This window comes from Ananas comosus, linkage group 6 (assembly GCF_001540865.1).
Source record: "Ananas comosus cultivar F153 linkage group 6, ASM154086v1, whole genome shotgun sequence".
In the NCBI taxonomy this organism is placed as follows: domain Eukaryota; kingdom Viridiplantae; phylum Streptophyta; class Magnoliopsida; order Poales; family Bromeliaceae; genus Ananas; species Ananas comosus.
Window position 1 is genome coordinate 13,216,619 of NC_033626.1, and position 17,733 is coordinate 13,234,351.

At 36.7% G+C, this 17,733-nt stretch overlaps 4 protein-coding genes and 1 pseudogene across 4 annotated transcripts; 2 read left to right on the forward strand and 3 right to left on the reverse strand.

Annotated features, from left to right (window-relative positions):
- Positions 1-1,609, forward strand: LOC109711605 (cell number regulator 2-like). Its single transcript, XM_020234745.1, has 4 exons — positions 1-256; positions 382-453; positions 582-794; positions 1,317-1,609. Exons 1-4 carry the CDS (start codon positions 82-84, stop codon positions 1,400-1,402), a joined length of 546 nt encoding a protein of 181 aa, XP_020090334.1. The 5' UTR covers positions 1-81; the 3' UTR covers positions 1,403-1,609.
- Positions 1,548-4,560, reverse strand: LOC109711604 (soluble inorganic pyrophosphatase 1-like). The gene is made up of 9 exons (XM_020234744.1): positions 4,403-4,560; positions 3,647-3,773; positions 3,534-3,562; positions 2,929-2,994; positions 2,497-2,604; positions 2,304-2,369; positions 2,079-2,199; positions 1,900-1,981; positions 1,548-1,826 (listed from the first exon to the last, which is right to left on the reverse strand). The coding sequence occupies exons 2-9, from the start codon at positions 3,768-3,770 to the stop codon at positions 1,784-1,786; spliced, it is 639 nt and encodes a 212-aa protein (XP_020090333.1). The 5' UTR covers positions 3,771-3,773; positions 4,403-4,560; the 3' UTR covers positions 1,548-1,783.
- LOC109711900 (protein ROOT PRIMORDIUM DEFECTIVE 1) lies at positions 5,034-11,226 on the forward strand. Its single transcript, XM_020235254.1, is given in 4 exon segments — positions 5,034-6,216; positions 6,218-6,812; positions 6,912-6,981; positions 10,183-11,226. Coding segments are annotated over 2 exon segments (1,068 nt in total). The 5' UTR covers positions 5,034-5,312; the 3' UTR covers positions 6,382-6,812; positions 6,912-6,981; positions 10,183-11,226.
- LOC109711899 (cell number regulator 10-like) lies at positions 9,687-10,879 on the reverse strand. The gene is made up of 4 exons (XM_020235253.1): positions 10,714-10,879; positions 10,539-10,610; positions 10,224-10,436; positions 9,687-9,964 (listed from the first exon to the last, which is right to left on the reverse strand). Exons 1-4 carry the CDS (start codon positions 10,847-10,849, stop codon positions 9,885-9,887), a joined length of 501 nt encoding a protein of 166 aa, XP_020090842.1. The 5' UTR covers positions 10,850-10,879; the 3' UTR covers positions 9,687-9,884.
- On the reverse strand, positions 16,902-17,733 carry LOC109711404 (annotated as a pseudogene).

Consider the following 17,733-nt stretch of genomic DNA (forward strand, 5'->3'; position numbering starts at 1 on the left):
TCCTTTTGCAAAGGAGACATCACACCTTCAACTTAAGTTTCCACTCGTTTCTCTTTTTTTTTCGCCTCTCTCTTTTTCGCCATGTATCAATCCAAGCCAAATTATCCGCCGCCGCACGCGACGGGTTTTCCGATGAGCACCAACAGCGAATACTACGCACCGTCGATGGTGCCCAGTGCTCTCGAAATCCATACCCCGCCGGAATCCGTGGCGTGGTCCACCGGCCTATGCGACTGCTGCGACGACGTCGGCAACTGTATAATATTACATACACCATACATACCAGCCCCCTTCTTTTTCAAATTTATAATTCGCAACAAATACAAAACTAATATACACGATCGAGCTTATTTATGTTTGCTGTTTTTGAAATTTGTTTAGGTTGTATGACTTGCTTCTGTCCGTGTGTTACCTTTGGCAAGATCGCGGAGATCGTCGATAAAGGATCCAGTTGTAAGTTCACAAGTTACAGCTACAAATATGTCCATTTCTTTCTCTTTCTTTTTGATTTTGGAGAATTATATGATTATGCGATGATGATGATGATGATGATGACGACGACGAAAAATTTGGAATTGAAGCATGCGGGACAAGCGGGGCGCTGTACACGCTGATAATGTGCGTGACGGGGTGCCAGTGCTTGTACTCGTGCTTCTACCGGTCGAAGATGAGGGCCCTGTACTCCCTGCAGAAGAGGCCCTGCGGCGACTGCTGCGTCCACTGCTTCTGCGAGCAGTGCGCCCTCTGCCAGGAATACCGAGAGCTCAAGCGCCGCGGCTTCGACATGGAAATTGGTTAGATCTGTCGATCTCCCTCTCTAAACTTATTCTGAAAGACGCGCTAACAATATCTACTTCTATTGTAATTTAGAATACCAATGAAACTTCTAGTACCTCTTGTTTAGAATTCGGTGCCCAGATAGGGCCGTATATATATATATATATATGATCGAAAAGTACTCCGAATTCGTAACACCTATCCAGGGCTTCGAGTTTGGATCCAAACAAAGCAATAAATAACTTATAACGAGGCTTGACTTTTATTTGGTAATTGGTGTATTCTGAGCTGTGAGTTTTGACTCAAATTAAAAAAAGCACTAGCAAACTACATGCCTTTACGTGTGAAGTGATCATCGCTTGACTTTCTCACACTTTCCAAATCCGAGAGATAGGAAGCGATATAACACAAAGTTATGATTCCACCATACCTGTAGAATCTACACAATAGGTTCTAAAAACTTCATTATTGTTTTAGTAGCTCTTGATGGAATTTGATTAATTTGGTGCTTTTTTTTTTTTTTTTTTTTGCCCCTTCAGGATGGCTGGCAAACATGGAGAAGCAAGGGTACGCAGCACCAACCATGCCGATGCCGCCACCGACGCAGCAAGGCATGACCCGATAAACATGATTTAATCCCCAAATAATTAACATCTCTGCGAGTGTATTGAATGTATTAATCATGTATTAGCCATAACAGTAAGCTTAGTTTCAATAAGGTTTGAGCCAAATTTGAAATATTTCTACTTGATAAATACATTCCAAAGATGTTCATGAGAACAGATTGTATAAGTTAATAATATATTTGTAGGGGGTTATTATTTTTCCATCACCCACCAGTTTAATAATCAAGCTAAACATGGCACAAGTTATACATCCGTTTCGCATAAGTTTGGAAAATCAAGCAAACAAGTCATAGCTTAATTTCATGCTTATTCATCGTCACGTAATTTCATGCTTATTCATCGTCATGTATCCGGAATCAGCATCGGATTGCGAATTTAAATTAACGCCTCAATGTCTCCAAGACATACTGGGCATAAAGATCCCTGCAAGCAGAAGCAGCAGAATATAATTAGTGTTAATTATTGAAATAAAATTAAAATTATATTATGAACTCACATGGAGTACTGGATGGCCTGAAAGGCAGCTTCTGCCGGCAAGAAGTCATTGACTGCCACCTCTTTGTTCTCATTCTTTTTATCTGAAATTGGTTAAGATTTGTTGATTAAGTATATAATTATCATCATGGTATCAAATTACGTACGTTAAAAGAAGTAAAATTTCTAAAAGTTGCATACAATCTTCAAAGAAGCGCCGAATCTCTGCGAGGCGATGAGGAGAAAGCTCCTTAAGATCATTGTAATGACGGTATTCAGGATCATCAGCACACACTGCAATGATTTTATCATCTCTCTCCCCCTATTACAAGGTCAACGGCACAATTAATACACGCATGCATTCGTGAACATGAACAATATATACAATTACACATTTTTGTTCAGAGTACTAGAAAAACACCTTACCTGATCAATCAAGGGCATAAGTCCGATGGCTCTGGCTCGAAGAAAACAACCAGAAATGACTGGTTCCTGAGCGTGATAGCATGGAAGAACAGATAGATACCCATTACAGTCAATATTAAGACTTTACACATACATAGCTTCGGCATGCTTAAGATTGTAGGTGTCAAAAAGTGATAAAAAGTTTCTCACCAACCTGCATCAGGACCAGAACATCCATCGGATCGCTATCTTCACAAAGCGTCCGAGGTATGAAACCATAATTATGAGGATAGACGACTGATGAGTACAAGACCCGATCAACCTGGATTCATCGACAAAGTTACATTTCTTAGAAATAACATGAATTTTGCCTGTTAAAAGTGATTTGAGTTCTGATGATACGTATACAACAGGGTGTCCTAATGCAACTTTCTTACTATATGGGGAAAAAGGAAATATTTTGACAACTTAGTAAGGTGGGGGACAGCATGCAATTATTGTTGTATCCTTTGGAATGCAGTAATATGGGAAAGCTTCCTAAAAACTAAAAACTGAACAAAATATAGGGGCTTATATGATCACTAAAGGAAATATTTAAGAGAGTCTACTTTTGAGTTCTAAGCGGCGTGATAAAACTTGTGCATACCTTTATTAACCCGGTTTTCTTGTCGAGTTCATATTTCACTTTGCTTCCTTTTGTTATCTCCACAACCTACATGGGACAAGAAGGAAAGATGAAGTAAATATAACCCTGAAACATTGCTTTTGTTCATTGTAAGCGAAAAGGGCAACTTACAGTAAGAGAAGCACACAAATGTAATGAAGTGCATGCCTGTTCTACTTAGTGATACTTTATGTTTTAAACTAATTTACGATGCATGTGAAGGCAAAAACTGCAATTTACATTCTATGAAGTCCTCATCATTGAAACAGTCGACCGATGCAAATCATACTTCGGCATAGGAAACATTATTAAGTGATTCGGCTAAATTACCGTTCAGCATGTTCTGATATTAAAGTATGTCAATTGCATCTAAATTTTGTTAAATTAGGCTAATTCGCCTCCAGCTTTGAAACTGTAAAACATAAATTTACATTTAGGAACAATAACCATTCATGATGATCGGAAAATTAAGTTCGCTGAAAAAAAGGGGAAATCTTGTTTGGAAAGGGAAGCAATATCACGATGTCAGAGAATATGAATACCCGGAGTGCTAAACGATTAAACGAAAAAAAAGAAAAGAAACTTACAACATTGAAAACAGTAGGAGCTCCGGGACCTGCAATTGTTGTAGCTCACAACTTGTAAGCTGATACCAAGCCACTAAAAATGACCAGTCGCGAGATTGTGTTAAACAAAGTACCTATTTCGAGGTCATGCCAAGGATGTGCAGCTACTGATCTCCTCGACATAGATGACAGAATTCTTTCGTTCAGCCGAGGAACAGACCGATTGCCAATTTCAGCAGTCCCACTTTCGTCGCTCATTTTCTAACACGAGAATCACGTAGCGAAAAATTCATATGTACTTTTATCCAAAAGACTACTTGCTAAACTAAGTCGACAATTAAGAAGCACGGATCTTTGCTAAACAATCGCAATCTTTTGCTATGAGTTCTACAAATACGTATGCCGCATCAATGGCGAAATCAATTTCAAAAGGGACAATAGAGGATAAGAAGAAACAACAGTGATATTGATATCTTAAAGTGGATTCAAGGAATTTTAGTTTCGACATAGTAAAAGCCACTCTGATAATAACAACGAGCGATCACCGGCGTGTTCTATTGGGCTCGACAACGAGTGACCACAAGTGATAGATTGCGTCGATAGGTTAGATTAACCGGAACCTAGCTACAAAAGATGATCGATCAGAATAGCTCCGATCGCAGTCGATTTCGATCAAAGTGTAACATAAAAACTGGATTTTGGATCATTCCGAAGGACATAGAATGTAAAAGTTCCTCAAAACACTGCGTTTCTCGCACAAGGCTGATGAATAAATACTATATTAACTAAAAAAAAACCAAGAAGCGAGTACTGAGAATTTTGCAGTGGAATTAATAAGATCGAAAGCAATTGAAAGATAAAATGAAAACGATTGGGAAAAGAATTCTCACCGAGGACGGAGTTCGAAAAGGTAAGAAGTCGGGGCAAAAGAAAAAGTGGGTAGAGAGCTTCTTCAAGCTGACGAGTGACGAAAGCCCTGCGGCCCACAGTCGCAGGTCGCGTGCGCTAAACTGGATTATTGGCGAGTGGCTCACAGAAGTCTTTAATAAAACAGTCCCACCGTATCATTTATAATCTACTAATTGTATTTTTTTTAAAATAAATATAATAAAAATATTTTTTAAAATTTATAATAGAATAAAATAAAATTTAAGAATATAATTTGATTGGTTAGAGATATCACACTAATAATAATATAACTATCATATATTAGACTTTTTTTTGCTCAATGGATATGTTCCTATGCGGAAAGGTAAATGATCTACACCTTTGCATGTATAGCGCACTGCATTATTAGCTATTATGGTCGATTTCTATTTGCTCCGTTAAATACGATATTCAGCAGTTGGCTTATCTACCGAAAAAAATATAGAATGTAACAATTATATTATTGATGTGGTATTTTTAGCCTATTAGAAATTTTTTTTGAAATTTATCTATTTCAGCATAATTCAAAAATATACTATTATTATTATTATTATTATATTTTTAAAAAATATATATATAATAGACTGAGATAGTTGACGAGGTATAAGTGTGTCATGACGTAGACCTCCTCCACCAACCGGAACCGAATATGCTCTCCCTCATAATCCGTAAACCCCTTGCGCGCCCATAGTTTAAGCATCTCCGCCTCTACTGTACGCTGGGCCTATATGATTAACGATTTTCTACTTTACAGTAAATTGGGCCGAACGTGCACCAAATTATCGGGCCAGCCCAAATGGTTGAATGTAAAAAAGCAAGTGAGCCCAATAGGATCATCATTCGAAGCCGAGGCTCCGAGCTCCATCATCAACCATGGCGATGGCGACGAAGACGAAGCCCGCGATCCAAACCCTAGTCTCCTCCCCTTCCGTCTTCTTCTTCCTCCTCCTCCAACGACGTGGCCTCGCCGTGTGGTCGATGAAGAAGGACCCGGCCCTCGAGGCGGCGCTCTTCCGCAACCGCCGCTGGATCGTCAACAACCAGATCAAGCACCTCCTCCTCCGCCTCCCCTCCCGCGTCGCCCCCGTCCGATCCCTCCAGCGCATGTACAAAACCCTAGACCAGCGCGGCCGCGCCCTCAACTGGCTCCGCAAGTACCCCTCCTGCTTCGACACCTTCCCCGACCCCGGCGGCGGCGGCGGCGGCGGCGATGGCGAGCTCTTCTTCGGCTTCACCAAGCGCATGGCGGCGCTCGTCGCCGAGGAGGAGGCGGCGCTCGACGCGTCCGAGCCCGCCATGGCGCGGCGCCTCGCCAAGCTCCTCATGCTCGCCCGCGACCGCCGCATCCGCGTCGCGAAGCTCGGCGAGCTCAAGCGCGCCCTCGGCCTCCCCGACGACTACCTCCTCCGCCTCCTCCCAAACCACCCCGACCTCTTCCGCCTCGTCAACCCCTACGGCCCCTGCAGCGCCATGGAGATCGAGCTCGCCCGCTGGGCCCCCGACCTCGCCGTATCCGCCGTCGAGGCCGCCGCCGCCGCTAGCGGGGCGGAGGCGCCGCCGCCGCGCTTCGTGTGCTCGCTCCCCCACAGCTGGGTCCGATCGCGCGCGCGCTTCGACGAGTTCAACGAGGGCACCCCCTACGTGTCGCCCTACGCCGAGGATTGGGCGGCATCGCCCGCCATGGCGGATAGTGAGAAGCGCGCGGTCGGAGTCGTCCACGAGCTTCTCTCTCTAACACTGTATAAGAAGCTCTCCATTGTTAAGCTGGAGCACTTCAAGGCGGCGGCAGCTTGCGAATTTGGAGAAGAGGAGGAAGAGAGGGGAGATTGTTTCAAAGCAGGTGAAAGAAGAGGAGGATTGTGACCAAGTGTCGGCGTTGGATACTGTGGAAAAGAGGGAGGAGAGGAAGAGGTTTTATAAAGTTCTCTTCGATGAGAATTGAGAACCGGTGATCAAATTGTGGGGACGAAACGAAGGTACGGTTTTGAATTTGATCATTGAAGTTTCAGCTGAATTTCACCGATTTGCGACGGAGCATCAACCTTGGCTTAAATCAATGTTTAATGGAATCAGAGAAATCAATCTGAACTGTTCACTCTTGGAGCAGATCATGCGCGCCCATGACATTATGCATCTAAACATCCAGAGTGGTTCAACTATGTGATTCGCCTTAGAATTTGCACTCCAAATCTCGCTAGGTGCAGAGTAGGATGATCTATATCAAGTCCTATGGATGCAACATATGACATACAGTATCAGTTTTTGGATGAATTGGGAGAATCCCTCTTTTGGTGAATATCATTATCTATTGCTGGAATTTATAAAAGTGTTGGTTTGGTGAAGAATCAATCTGTAATCAGACAAATTATGTAGGTATGTCCAACATATTTAACCTATTCAATATCTGCTTGTTCTTTTTCTAATTAGGTAATATATGAACGAGTCGTTGATTTGTATAACTCTTGCTTGTAGGGTTCAAGAAGCATGCGGCAAATGGGCTGCTAAAGACTTTAAGCAGAGTGAGTCCGCACTTTGCCGAAAGGTATCACTCACTCAATTCGCATACATTTTGCTTCTTAGGTTTACTCTGCTGGCGTCAGCTACATGCACTTCCGATTACACGTCTTTTTTATTTCTGTTGAATTATGTTTATCAGATTTCGGCACTAACTGAGAGTTTCTTATAGTATTTCTATCTGCTTTGATGCACGAAGTAAATATGACTATTTATGTGACTAGATATAAATGTTTAGTACCTAAACGTCAGTTAGTTAACCATTCTCTCCTATTGTGCCTTCTAAAACGGATCTGATCACCTGAAATCTTATTTTCATCTTTACATGATTGCATCGCAATGTTTGGAATCTCTTAATTCTGTTTTCTTGACCTTAGTCTGTAGTAGAATATTGGTTGTTACTCATGCTGATTTCTTTTTCTCTTCAAACTGTATAACTTTAAAAATACATTTCAGGAAAAAAAAAAAAAACATTTCCTCCTAGTATAAGTTACTTCTTATTCTGGTTGGTATCTTGAACCAGTTAAAGAGGCTGATTCACACACTGCAGATTGTTTCAGAGACATAGATAGGTCTTGTTCATTTATCAGCTGCAGAGTTCAATCTTTCTAAAAAAGCCGATGCACGACAACTACGGGTGGAACTGGGCCAGGTTTGGTTGGATAATACTATGTGCAAGCTCGGCCCAAAAAAAAATATTAGGCTTTGGGTTGGGCTTTTGCCTTTTTTAAAAAAATAAAGGCCCGGCCCAACTCCAGCCCAATGCCGAATATTCATCGGACTTTGTGGAGGCCCATTTTATGCATTTATTATATAATGCATAAATGCTTTTATTGTATAAAATTAAAATAAAATACTTATTTTTATTGGGATTTGATCACATCAAAAAATTTGTATCTAACACCAAATATAATACCATTAATGTCTACCAATAATTATCCACTTATGTAGGATAGGAATTTCTCACGTAAGAATAGAAGTATAAAACATTTAATTAATTAGGGCATATGTGATTTTTTAAACGAGCATTATGGTATTTTAAAATTTTACCTTTATCCTTAAGTTATGTACATAGAATGTCTAATTAATTTTTAAAAAAATTTTAAAATAATATATATTTAGTAAGTGTTATGTAGATAACTAATTAGTTCTATATAATAATATGTACAATATATTTATTTATAGATATGTAGAATTAATTAATTATATATAATAATACTATTTAATATATCCTAATATGGAATTAAATATTTTGTTAATGTATAATATATCCTCATATATATAAATATATATATCATTAATAACAATATATACTATATATGATATACTACATCATTTTTCCCTTATATATATATATATATATATAGAGTCCGGCTACTATACTATTGATAGTACCAAGCCCTTGGTACTATTAAGTTTTCTACCGTTAGATCTAACAGCTTATCATTTCCACCGCGTTAGATTATACTAGTAACAACCACCCTCAACCCTAGGGGACCACTACAATTTAACCGGGGACCACTATCATCCTAACCGCACATCCTTTCATCCAACGGCCGAAAACTCAATAGTACCAAGGGTTTGGTACTATTGATAGTATAATAGCATAATTTATATATATATTATATATATATTATATATATATATATATATATATATATATATATATATATATATATAGTCTGGGCTACTATACTTTTATGAGTATTGGCTCCTTATACTCATAAGTTTCGGCCTTTAGATTTATTCCATGAATCATTTCTACCTGTTAGATCATACTATTCAACCAACTACCCACTCAACCCTAAGGGATCACTATCATTCTAAGTGGGGACCACCATCATCCTAACCACACATCTCATCAATCAACGGTTAAAAATTTATGAGTACAAGGGGTTCTATACTCATAAGAGTATAGTAGCCCTAGCCTATATATATATATATATATATATAATTAAATATTTTATTTTGATAATTAATATATCCTGATTTTTGGTCGGGCTCGGGCAGGGCTTGGATATCTCCAAATAGGCCTAAAATATTTCGGTCCTAAATTTTTAACCTCGGCTGAACTAAAGTTATATTTTTAATATCCAAAGCCCGGCCCAAACATGACTCATCAGGCCAGGCCTTGTTTAGGCCCGGGCCCAGTTCCACCCCTAACGACAACCAATTATGTGGTCTAGGTCAATATTGATGTGAAGTACATCTACCCTATGCCATGAATTGAAGGTGAAGGTTTTTGCTGAAGCTTCTGTCTTAGATAGGTTTCTCCTGAAGCTTAAGTCCAGTGTTAACTATTTATTATATCTAGAAATGAATGTTTCAGCTTAAGAATGAGGGATAAAAGGAAAATGAGTGAGTTAAATTCTTGTAAGAATAGGGGAGTTCGTGTATCATAGATGTCAATGAACAATTGAAAATTCGCATCACTATTGGGCTTTCTTCTTTTTTTTTTGTAGTTTGGACCAGTAAATCTCGGTATGATTTCTATCCTATTAAAAATATTACGAAATTGACAGTAATGTTAATAATGTATGGTGTTACATGAAAAATAAATAAAAATAAAACGATTAACTGGGATCAGGTAGGCACAAAAAAAAAAAGAAGCTGTTTCATACCATTTTTTAGCTGTTTGGTAGGAATGACCATTTATACCATCATTTTTTTTCATGTTAAATTGAAGTGAAAAGCGTTAAGTAGTTAGAAAATTTTAAATTAATTTCATAAAAAGATACACGAAGAAAACGTACTCGTTTTATTGAGATCGGACCTCTTCAATCCAAACCAAACGAAATAAACGAAAAACAAATCAAAGCGAACTGGTAAACAGATGCACACACACGACCAAACCATATACATATAAGGGCAATTTGCGTAAATATCGTAACACCGGGCACCGGAGATTTGGGACACAATTTAAAGCATCTTTTAACGAGTCATGCCCTGCTGCATGCCCGGTGGGTTGACCGCTCCTCCGCCTCCCCTCCGTTCCATGTTGAGATTCCACCCTGTATTATCAAAGTTTTGATCTACTATTAGTATTTGGTTTAGATAGAGCAAAACTAAACCATTCTAAATTGATTAAGGATTTCATAAACACATTACAATTTATACCACCGTTCCAAAAGCTTAAGTCTTTCAATTTATATTTGATAAAATAAAGCATGAGAGCTCAAAAAACCGTCGACTGTTTATGATCCAAAATGTGTTCGTTTGCCTTGCCTAGCTTTGCTCAAACATAGAGAGGCATGAGAGAGGGAGAGAGACCTAAGGCGACGTCGAAACCGCGGTTTGTGAGCTCCCTGTGCTGCTGGCACAATGCGCAGGGCTCGCAGCAGAAGTGGATGCAGCAGTCGCAGCAGGGAGATTCCGGCAGGTTGTACTCCGCCCGCAGCTTCGACCGGTACATACAAGAGTATATCCATTGGCAACCCGTCAGGGACATTATCAGTGCGTAAAGCGCTCCGCTCGTTCCGCATGCTTCATTTAATATAAGAAAAAAAAGAAAAAGAAAAAAAAAAACCATTAACCTTAAGAACTTGATATCTACTAGCTATATCCTTGCATTGAGGAAGCACTTACAGGTGGAGCCTCTATCCACGATCTCTGCAATGCGGCCAAACGTGATGCAGGGGCACCAGCAAGTCAAGCAACCTGTAATAACAACACGTACGAAAATAAATCAAAAAATCATGTTAAAATACAGGATCATTTCACAAAGTTCAAGAAAGAAGAGGCGAAGAGGAGAAGAAATTACAGTTGCCAAAATCTTCGAAGCAATCGCAGAGGCCGGTCGACCACTCCCCGACGGCGCCCTGCACTGGGGGGGCGCTGACGCCGACCGGAGTTCCGGTCACGGGCTCGTCCTCGACCTTCTTTGCCGGGTAAGACATTGTTAAGTATATTAGGCTATATAGTCAGTTAGGGATAAACGAGAGAGAGAGATAGATAGATAAGAGAGATTGAGTCGATGAGTTTGGGTCGGAATTGCTGTATTTATAGGAGTAGTAGTTTGAGATGGAACGCGGAATTAGCCGCACATGGGTGGCTGGAGAGAAGAATTAAGTATTGTTCAATTGATGGGTCCTAGCTTGTTGTGACTAAAATATTTGGCTGTTTGGTTTGGTACAAGTAGGTTGGTGGAGCTCAAGTTTCATCACTTTCACCTAGAGGCCATTTGTTTTGATATAAGTAGGGGATGGAACTTAAGTTTCATTACTTTCAATATTTGTTTTGGTGTAAATAAAAAATATAGCGTCAAGTTACGTTAGACCTCCACTTCATCTATTCTCGATTTCTCTTTCGAAAATACCCAACTCGACTTCTGACATACTCAACTTTTTCTGAAAAATTTATTAAATAGTAAAATCTAAACTCCATTTTCTTTATAATAGGTTAGAATTATCTTATTTATAATAAATTAAAATTATCTTTAAATAATAATAAAAAGCTTAATTATTTAATAAATTAAATTTTATAGGAGTAAGTTTACCATTATATTCAGGAGATAACGGGATCCACTTATTTATATCAAAATAAATAATAGAACTCAAAAAACTAATTTCATCAACACCAAATAAATCAAAACAAACAGAAGAAGTAATTGAATTTAAATTTCAGATGGTACGAGTTACGTCAAAACAAACAATAGAAAATGATTACACTTCAGGAAAACTCAAACACCACTATGCTTGAGTTACGTTGGATCTACAGATTCGTCAATCCAAACGCCCTAGTGTAAGTCAAAAAAATAATATAACTTAAGTTACGTTAGATCTCCATTTCACCTATTCTCGACTTTTTTCTCTAAAGTGTCGAACTCAAATTCTACCACACTCAAGCTTTTTTAAAAATTTAATTAAATACTAAAACCTAAACCCTACTTTTCTCTACAATGAATTAGAATTACCTCCTTTACAATGAGTTAGGATTATCTTCAAATAATAATGTAGAATTTAATTATTTAATGTGTTGAATTTTGTGGGAGTAAATTTACAATTATACTTAGGAGGCAATGAAATTCATTTACTTACAGCAAAACAAACAAGAGAACTCAAAAAATTAGTTACACTAGCATTAAGTTACACCAAAATAAATAAAAATTATTTAAATTTAATTTTCAGAATAAATAAATTATATCAAAATAAATAATAAAAAAATTATACTTCAGAAAAATTTTAATATTATTGTACTTAAATTACGTTGGATCTTAAAATACATGAATCAGAAAGGGACTTGATGTAAGTGTCGGCGTTTGGGGATGGGGCGATGATATCTTAGAAAGGGACTTGGTGGTACATGATTGTAAGTAGCTGTGGAGCATATGCGAAAATTAAGATCGTTATTGTCGACATTATTAATTGGGTTATTTACTATGTTGGTCCCAAAGCGTGACATGCTTCTTTTTTTTTTTTTTTAATATAGTTGTCAAAATTTTTTTTATTATTTATTTCAATTAAAGTTTTTATCAATTCAAATGCGGAGGCATTCCATGCTTAGGCTTCGTTTGCGATTGCTATTAGAGTATATTACATATCGTAAAAAAGTTTGATGAATAAATATTTTATTTGTTGTTGTAAAAATATTATGAAAGGATGATAACACTCAATACTAAATATTGTGTCTTACAGTTAATCATGCAGTGAACTAAGCAAAAAATATTACGTTAGTGCCAACCAATATTTGTCATGTAAATGCCTCGTCAGCGTCAAACCTCACCACGTCCTAAATTCTATTAAAGCTAATGATTTTTTTAAGGACGTGGATTTAGTTAAAACATATATTAAACTAGAGATTTGATCCTAAGAACAAAGGTTTAAAACTAAAATAAAAATTGTGTAGAATTAAGTAGGGGAACTAGTTTTGCAATTAACTTTCACGTTTTTTTTTTCATTCTCTTTTTTAGGTGACACCAACACACTTTTAAACTGACGAGAATCTCTTTTATTAAAAACGACCTTTGGTGATTTTTTTTTTTTCCGTAACAATTTTTCTATACAGAAAAAACTAACAATCTAATCAAATATTATCACTCTGAATCAAAATTTACTAATATTTTTTTATATTTTCCCTTAAATATAATTTTCTGTCGAATTCTTGATGTGATCTCTCATCTTGTTACGTTATATAATAAAATTTGTTTGGTGTTAGACCCAGAAAAATCATTCTTGTATACTAAAAAGGTAGAAGAAGATCTTACGCCTTTCATTTTAAGATGGATATAAATTTAAATAATTTTTAATAAAAATAAAAAATTAATATGTCAAATAATATATTAATAATTTTAAGATAGAGGTTGCGTAACGATCGTAAAGGACAAAAGCGCAGGCCTCGCTTAATTCGATTTGACTACGTAAACCTTAGTTGCCAACACGTTGGTCAAATTTGGACCACAGATATAAACTAATAAATTTATAATTCCGAATACTTAAATTTTTTGTTTTTCTATTACGATTTTAATTGCTTGTTGTGGGTTCGATCTTTCAAACAAAAATCTAATTATAACCTCTTTCTCCTTCAAGTCTTTTTTTTTTTTTTCTTAGTAGATTTGGCAAATATATTTTACAACCAAACCCATTTTGTAATTAATGCTTTCTTTTAAATTTTCAAATATTGTTTAAAATTTAAAAATAGTTTGTATATGCTTATTCTACAATAATTATAAGTTCAAACGACAGTTTAATTACTTTTGTCCTGATTATTATTAGCTTAATATGTACTTAATGGGCGACGCCGCGAATTTTAGTTTAATTTTTAGATCTTTGATTAAGAGGCAAACGATGAGGTTATAATTTGATACATATATGGCAATTCGGTTTTTTCATTTTCAACGTAGATATATAATCAATAAATAAGCAACCAATGCATACTAGAAACAAAAATATATGTTAGATGCAAACCATTAACCCTGCATTAATTATTAAAACGATCCGCTTGAGGTCTAATCAATCCGAGTCGATCATTTTGGACGCTAGAGCGAAGTTCAAAACACTCCGGCCCATTGTCGACAAACGTCACGCTTTCTCGTTGGATGGAATTCTCGCTTTTCCAGAAATACTATGCAAGCTGATTAATTAGCCTATCCACCAAAAAATATACAGTGTGATCTTTTTTTTTTTTTGAGAACTTTTCTAACTCTATATCGTCTCATATTGCTTAAATAAACTTTTACTCTCATGCGATTTTTCTCATAAAAAAAAACAAAGATATATGTACAACAGTAAGTAAGTGGCCTTTTCTTTTTCTTTTTTTTTTGTAACTATTATCCGGCTACATGCAAGTGAGGTAGACTAAGTCTAATTCCCATATGAAAGAGAGAGAGAGAGAGAAAATTTCAAACTTATTTAGACCAATATTATATGAAAGAAGATAAAATGGAATATCCAATACAGCTAAGGGTTAGGGAGGTGGTGAATAATTGAAGGAAAATTGAATACACGTAAATGTGTTGGCATGGTCAATTATATGTGCTAATTGGAAACAAGTTGTATTAATTGTTGTAATAATTTTCTTTTCTAATAGCGCGTCACTACGTGGTGTTAAAATTAATATAGGTAATCTAGTTCATTAAATATCTTTCAAATATTTGCATCCACGTTACTATCATACTTAGTTTTAAATATCAACTAAATTGGTTGCACCAAGGATAAAGTAAACCTTATTTCATAATAAATTTTTGAGAAGTTGGTAACGTGATATTTGTTTTTGATAAGTCAAGATTCGAATGTTACATTCTTAATTAATTATATGAACCCTTACCATGATCATACCCACTTCGGAATGTAGGATTTTTGGAGTTTACGAAACGTACAAATTAAGCTACGTCAAAACAGGGAGAAAAAGAGAGTTTGGGAGGTACTTATGCAAACCTTTGCTTATTTATTTTGGAAGTAAAGTTCAAATTAACCTCCAATTAATCTCGAAATCAGAAAATCATTAAGCTCGTATAACCCGTATAGTAAACATAAAATTCTACAAAAGTTTCGAAATAATGAATTTCATTTTAGTTCAAATTTTACTCTCATCTATATATTCTGAAAACGCATCGTGATCATATCATTTATTTATAGAGCCTTGTGCTCTGCACCGGTCCCTTTTATAAGTCAGCATCCATACTCAAACGATCCATGCTGTGGATGGATAGTGATTGCAACGATGAAATTAATTCGCGGCACCTTTAATCACCCATCCAGGGACGAAGCTAGGATTCAATCTTGAGGGGGGCAAAATATATTTAAATAGAAAATTTAGTAATAAATAATAAACAAAATTTTTCCTATTTAAATTTTTTTTATTAAAAATTATTAATTAAATAAATAATGTATAAGTATGAACTTTATTTTTTTTTATTTTCAGATGTTTAACTTCTAATTATTTTATTTATATTATTACATTAAAATAACTTAGAAATTTTACTAAACTAACACTAATTTTTTAGTTTTTTAGTAAATAAAATTATCATAGCTATTAAATTTAGTACAATTTTTGATTTAGTCAAATAAAAGAGGTTATCTAAGATAAATAAAAGTTTTAAAAAATTATTAAATAAAATTTTTAGAGTAGAGAAATATATTATAAAAGACTCTATAAGCAAGAAGTTTTTATTATATTTTCATCCATAAAAAGAGTATACAGATTAGGAGAAAGAGAGAGAGAGTTATGTCGGCACCATACTATTAAGTAAATATTGAAAAACTAGGGGAGGCAAAGCTATTCATGGTCCACAAAAAAAAAAAACTTTGAAGAACCATTAAGCAAATATTAAAAAGTTGAGGGAGGCCATGGCCACCTTGGGCCTACACATAGCTTCGTCCCTGCACCCATCAATTGTCAAATTGGTTTTGCTTTTAAAGTAATTTCATTTTATTTACTCCAAAAACCATTAGATTTGAATTAGAATATCTAAGATCTTTTAACGTGATAAAAGGTTGAAATATGCGTTCCCCGATAATTATAAGTTTTCGGTTAAAATTTGTACATCTCCTGCAGCAAGAAACTATTCAGAATATCTTAAATTTTTTTTTAAAAAAAAAGAAGAGAAATAATTCTTCTTTAAAAAAGTTTTACTTCGATGGCACTTTTATAGTGACTACACCAACTATACTATCTTCGGTAATTGAGAGAGAGAGAGAGAGCCAAGAAATTTCTGTTCCTGTCACGCAAGCTGCATATACACAATGCAAAACCAAAAATGTCTCTAATTTTGGATTTACGAACCAATTAATTATAGTGGTGCAGCTTATGGGCCTGATGGGCCCTGTCTATTTAGCATTATGTTGGGTCTGGGCCGAGCCCATGACATAATAATAATAATAACAATAATAATAATAATAATAATAATAATAATAATAATGATAATGATAATCCTGGTGGTTCACTTCCAACAATTTTTGTCACACAAATAGGAATTGTTCTGTGCTAATTTGCATAAATAATTATCTAATTTTGCATTTTTACAAAAATAGATTATTTTGAATTTTGCAGATTAGATTAAATTTTTATAAACTAATCAAAATCTCTCATTTCACTCTCGTTCATCTTTCTCCTTTTTTATCTCCCTTTTTCTCGTCTTCCCTTTTTCTCTTTTTCCTTCCACTTTCTCTTCCTCCTTCATCTCCACTTCCTCACGTCGACATCACGCTCCTCTTTCCTATCTCACTCACACCTTTGTTGACATCGACAGCAGTAAAAACAACACAGGCTCAGATATGGCACAGATAACGAAGGTGAGGCTGTGGTAGAAGGTATGGTCGTGAATGAAAACGACGACGAGGATGCCGTAGGATTTGAGAATGACGGAAATAGAGAGAGAGAGAGAGAGAGAGAGATATCGCATCCGGGTGGAAGCGGCTGCTGCAGCAGGGAGTGAGGGAAAAGACAGGGCAGCGGAAAAAAAAGGTACAAAGTATGGAAAAAAAAAAAAAAAGAAGAAGAAAAACTCAACAATTTCACCCAACTCAATGGTAAGATAGCTAATTCCAATCTTTCATATTGAAAACTCTAACAAGCGAGATAAAACAGCTTATTATCTGAAAGCTGAGAGCACAACCATCGCCACAACATAGTAATTAACAAACATAACCATCTTTATGTAGAAAATTTAAGCATTCAGGTTAACTAAACCACCGTAACGGCGATCTTCATTCCGGCGTTGCAGTGGCCGGCGGAGCCGCAGATGAAGCGGTGAGTGCCTTTTCGGAGCCTGATGCGGTCGTTTCCCGACTTGAACACTCTAGCTCCCGCCGGAACCGTGCAGCTTTTGTAGGCCGCGGCGTTTACCGCGACCACGTTGTGTATGTTTGGATTGTACTTGAAAACTGCGAGTTGATAGAAAAGCAGCAACCATTCAGTTAGTCATGTTGTTTAGTCAATGGATCCTAAGTTTCAATACTATATATTAAATACAAGAACTACATGATCAACAAAGGAGCGAAACAAAGCATTGAGCATCAGAAGCAGAAGTTAGGCCAAACAGGCATTCAGAAGCTTAGCCACTTACCGAGCACATCCCCTGCCTTGAAGGTCTTTCCGTTGGTCCAGCCAACGGTATTGAACGGCCAACGGGCCATTAATGAGGATGCAAAGCAGAAGCAAAACCCCAAGAGCTACAATGTGATTTGCACTGCCCCTTCCCTGAGCCATTTTCTCCGCTATAGCCAGTTACAAAAGGTGTGGGGAAAGTAAGGCTTGAATTGTAAGCTAAGGCATGTACATGGACTCCTTTTATAAGTGGAGGAGCCAAATAATTGATGGCCTTGTGCACAACACTGTTTGGTCA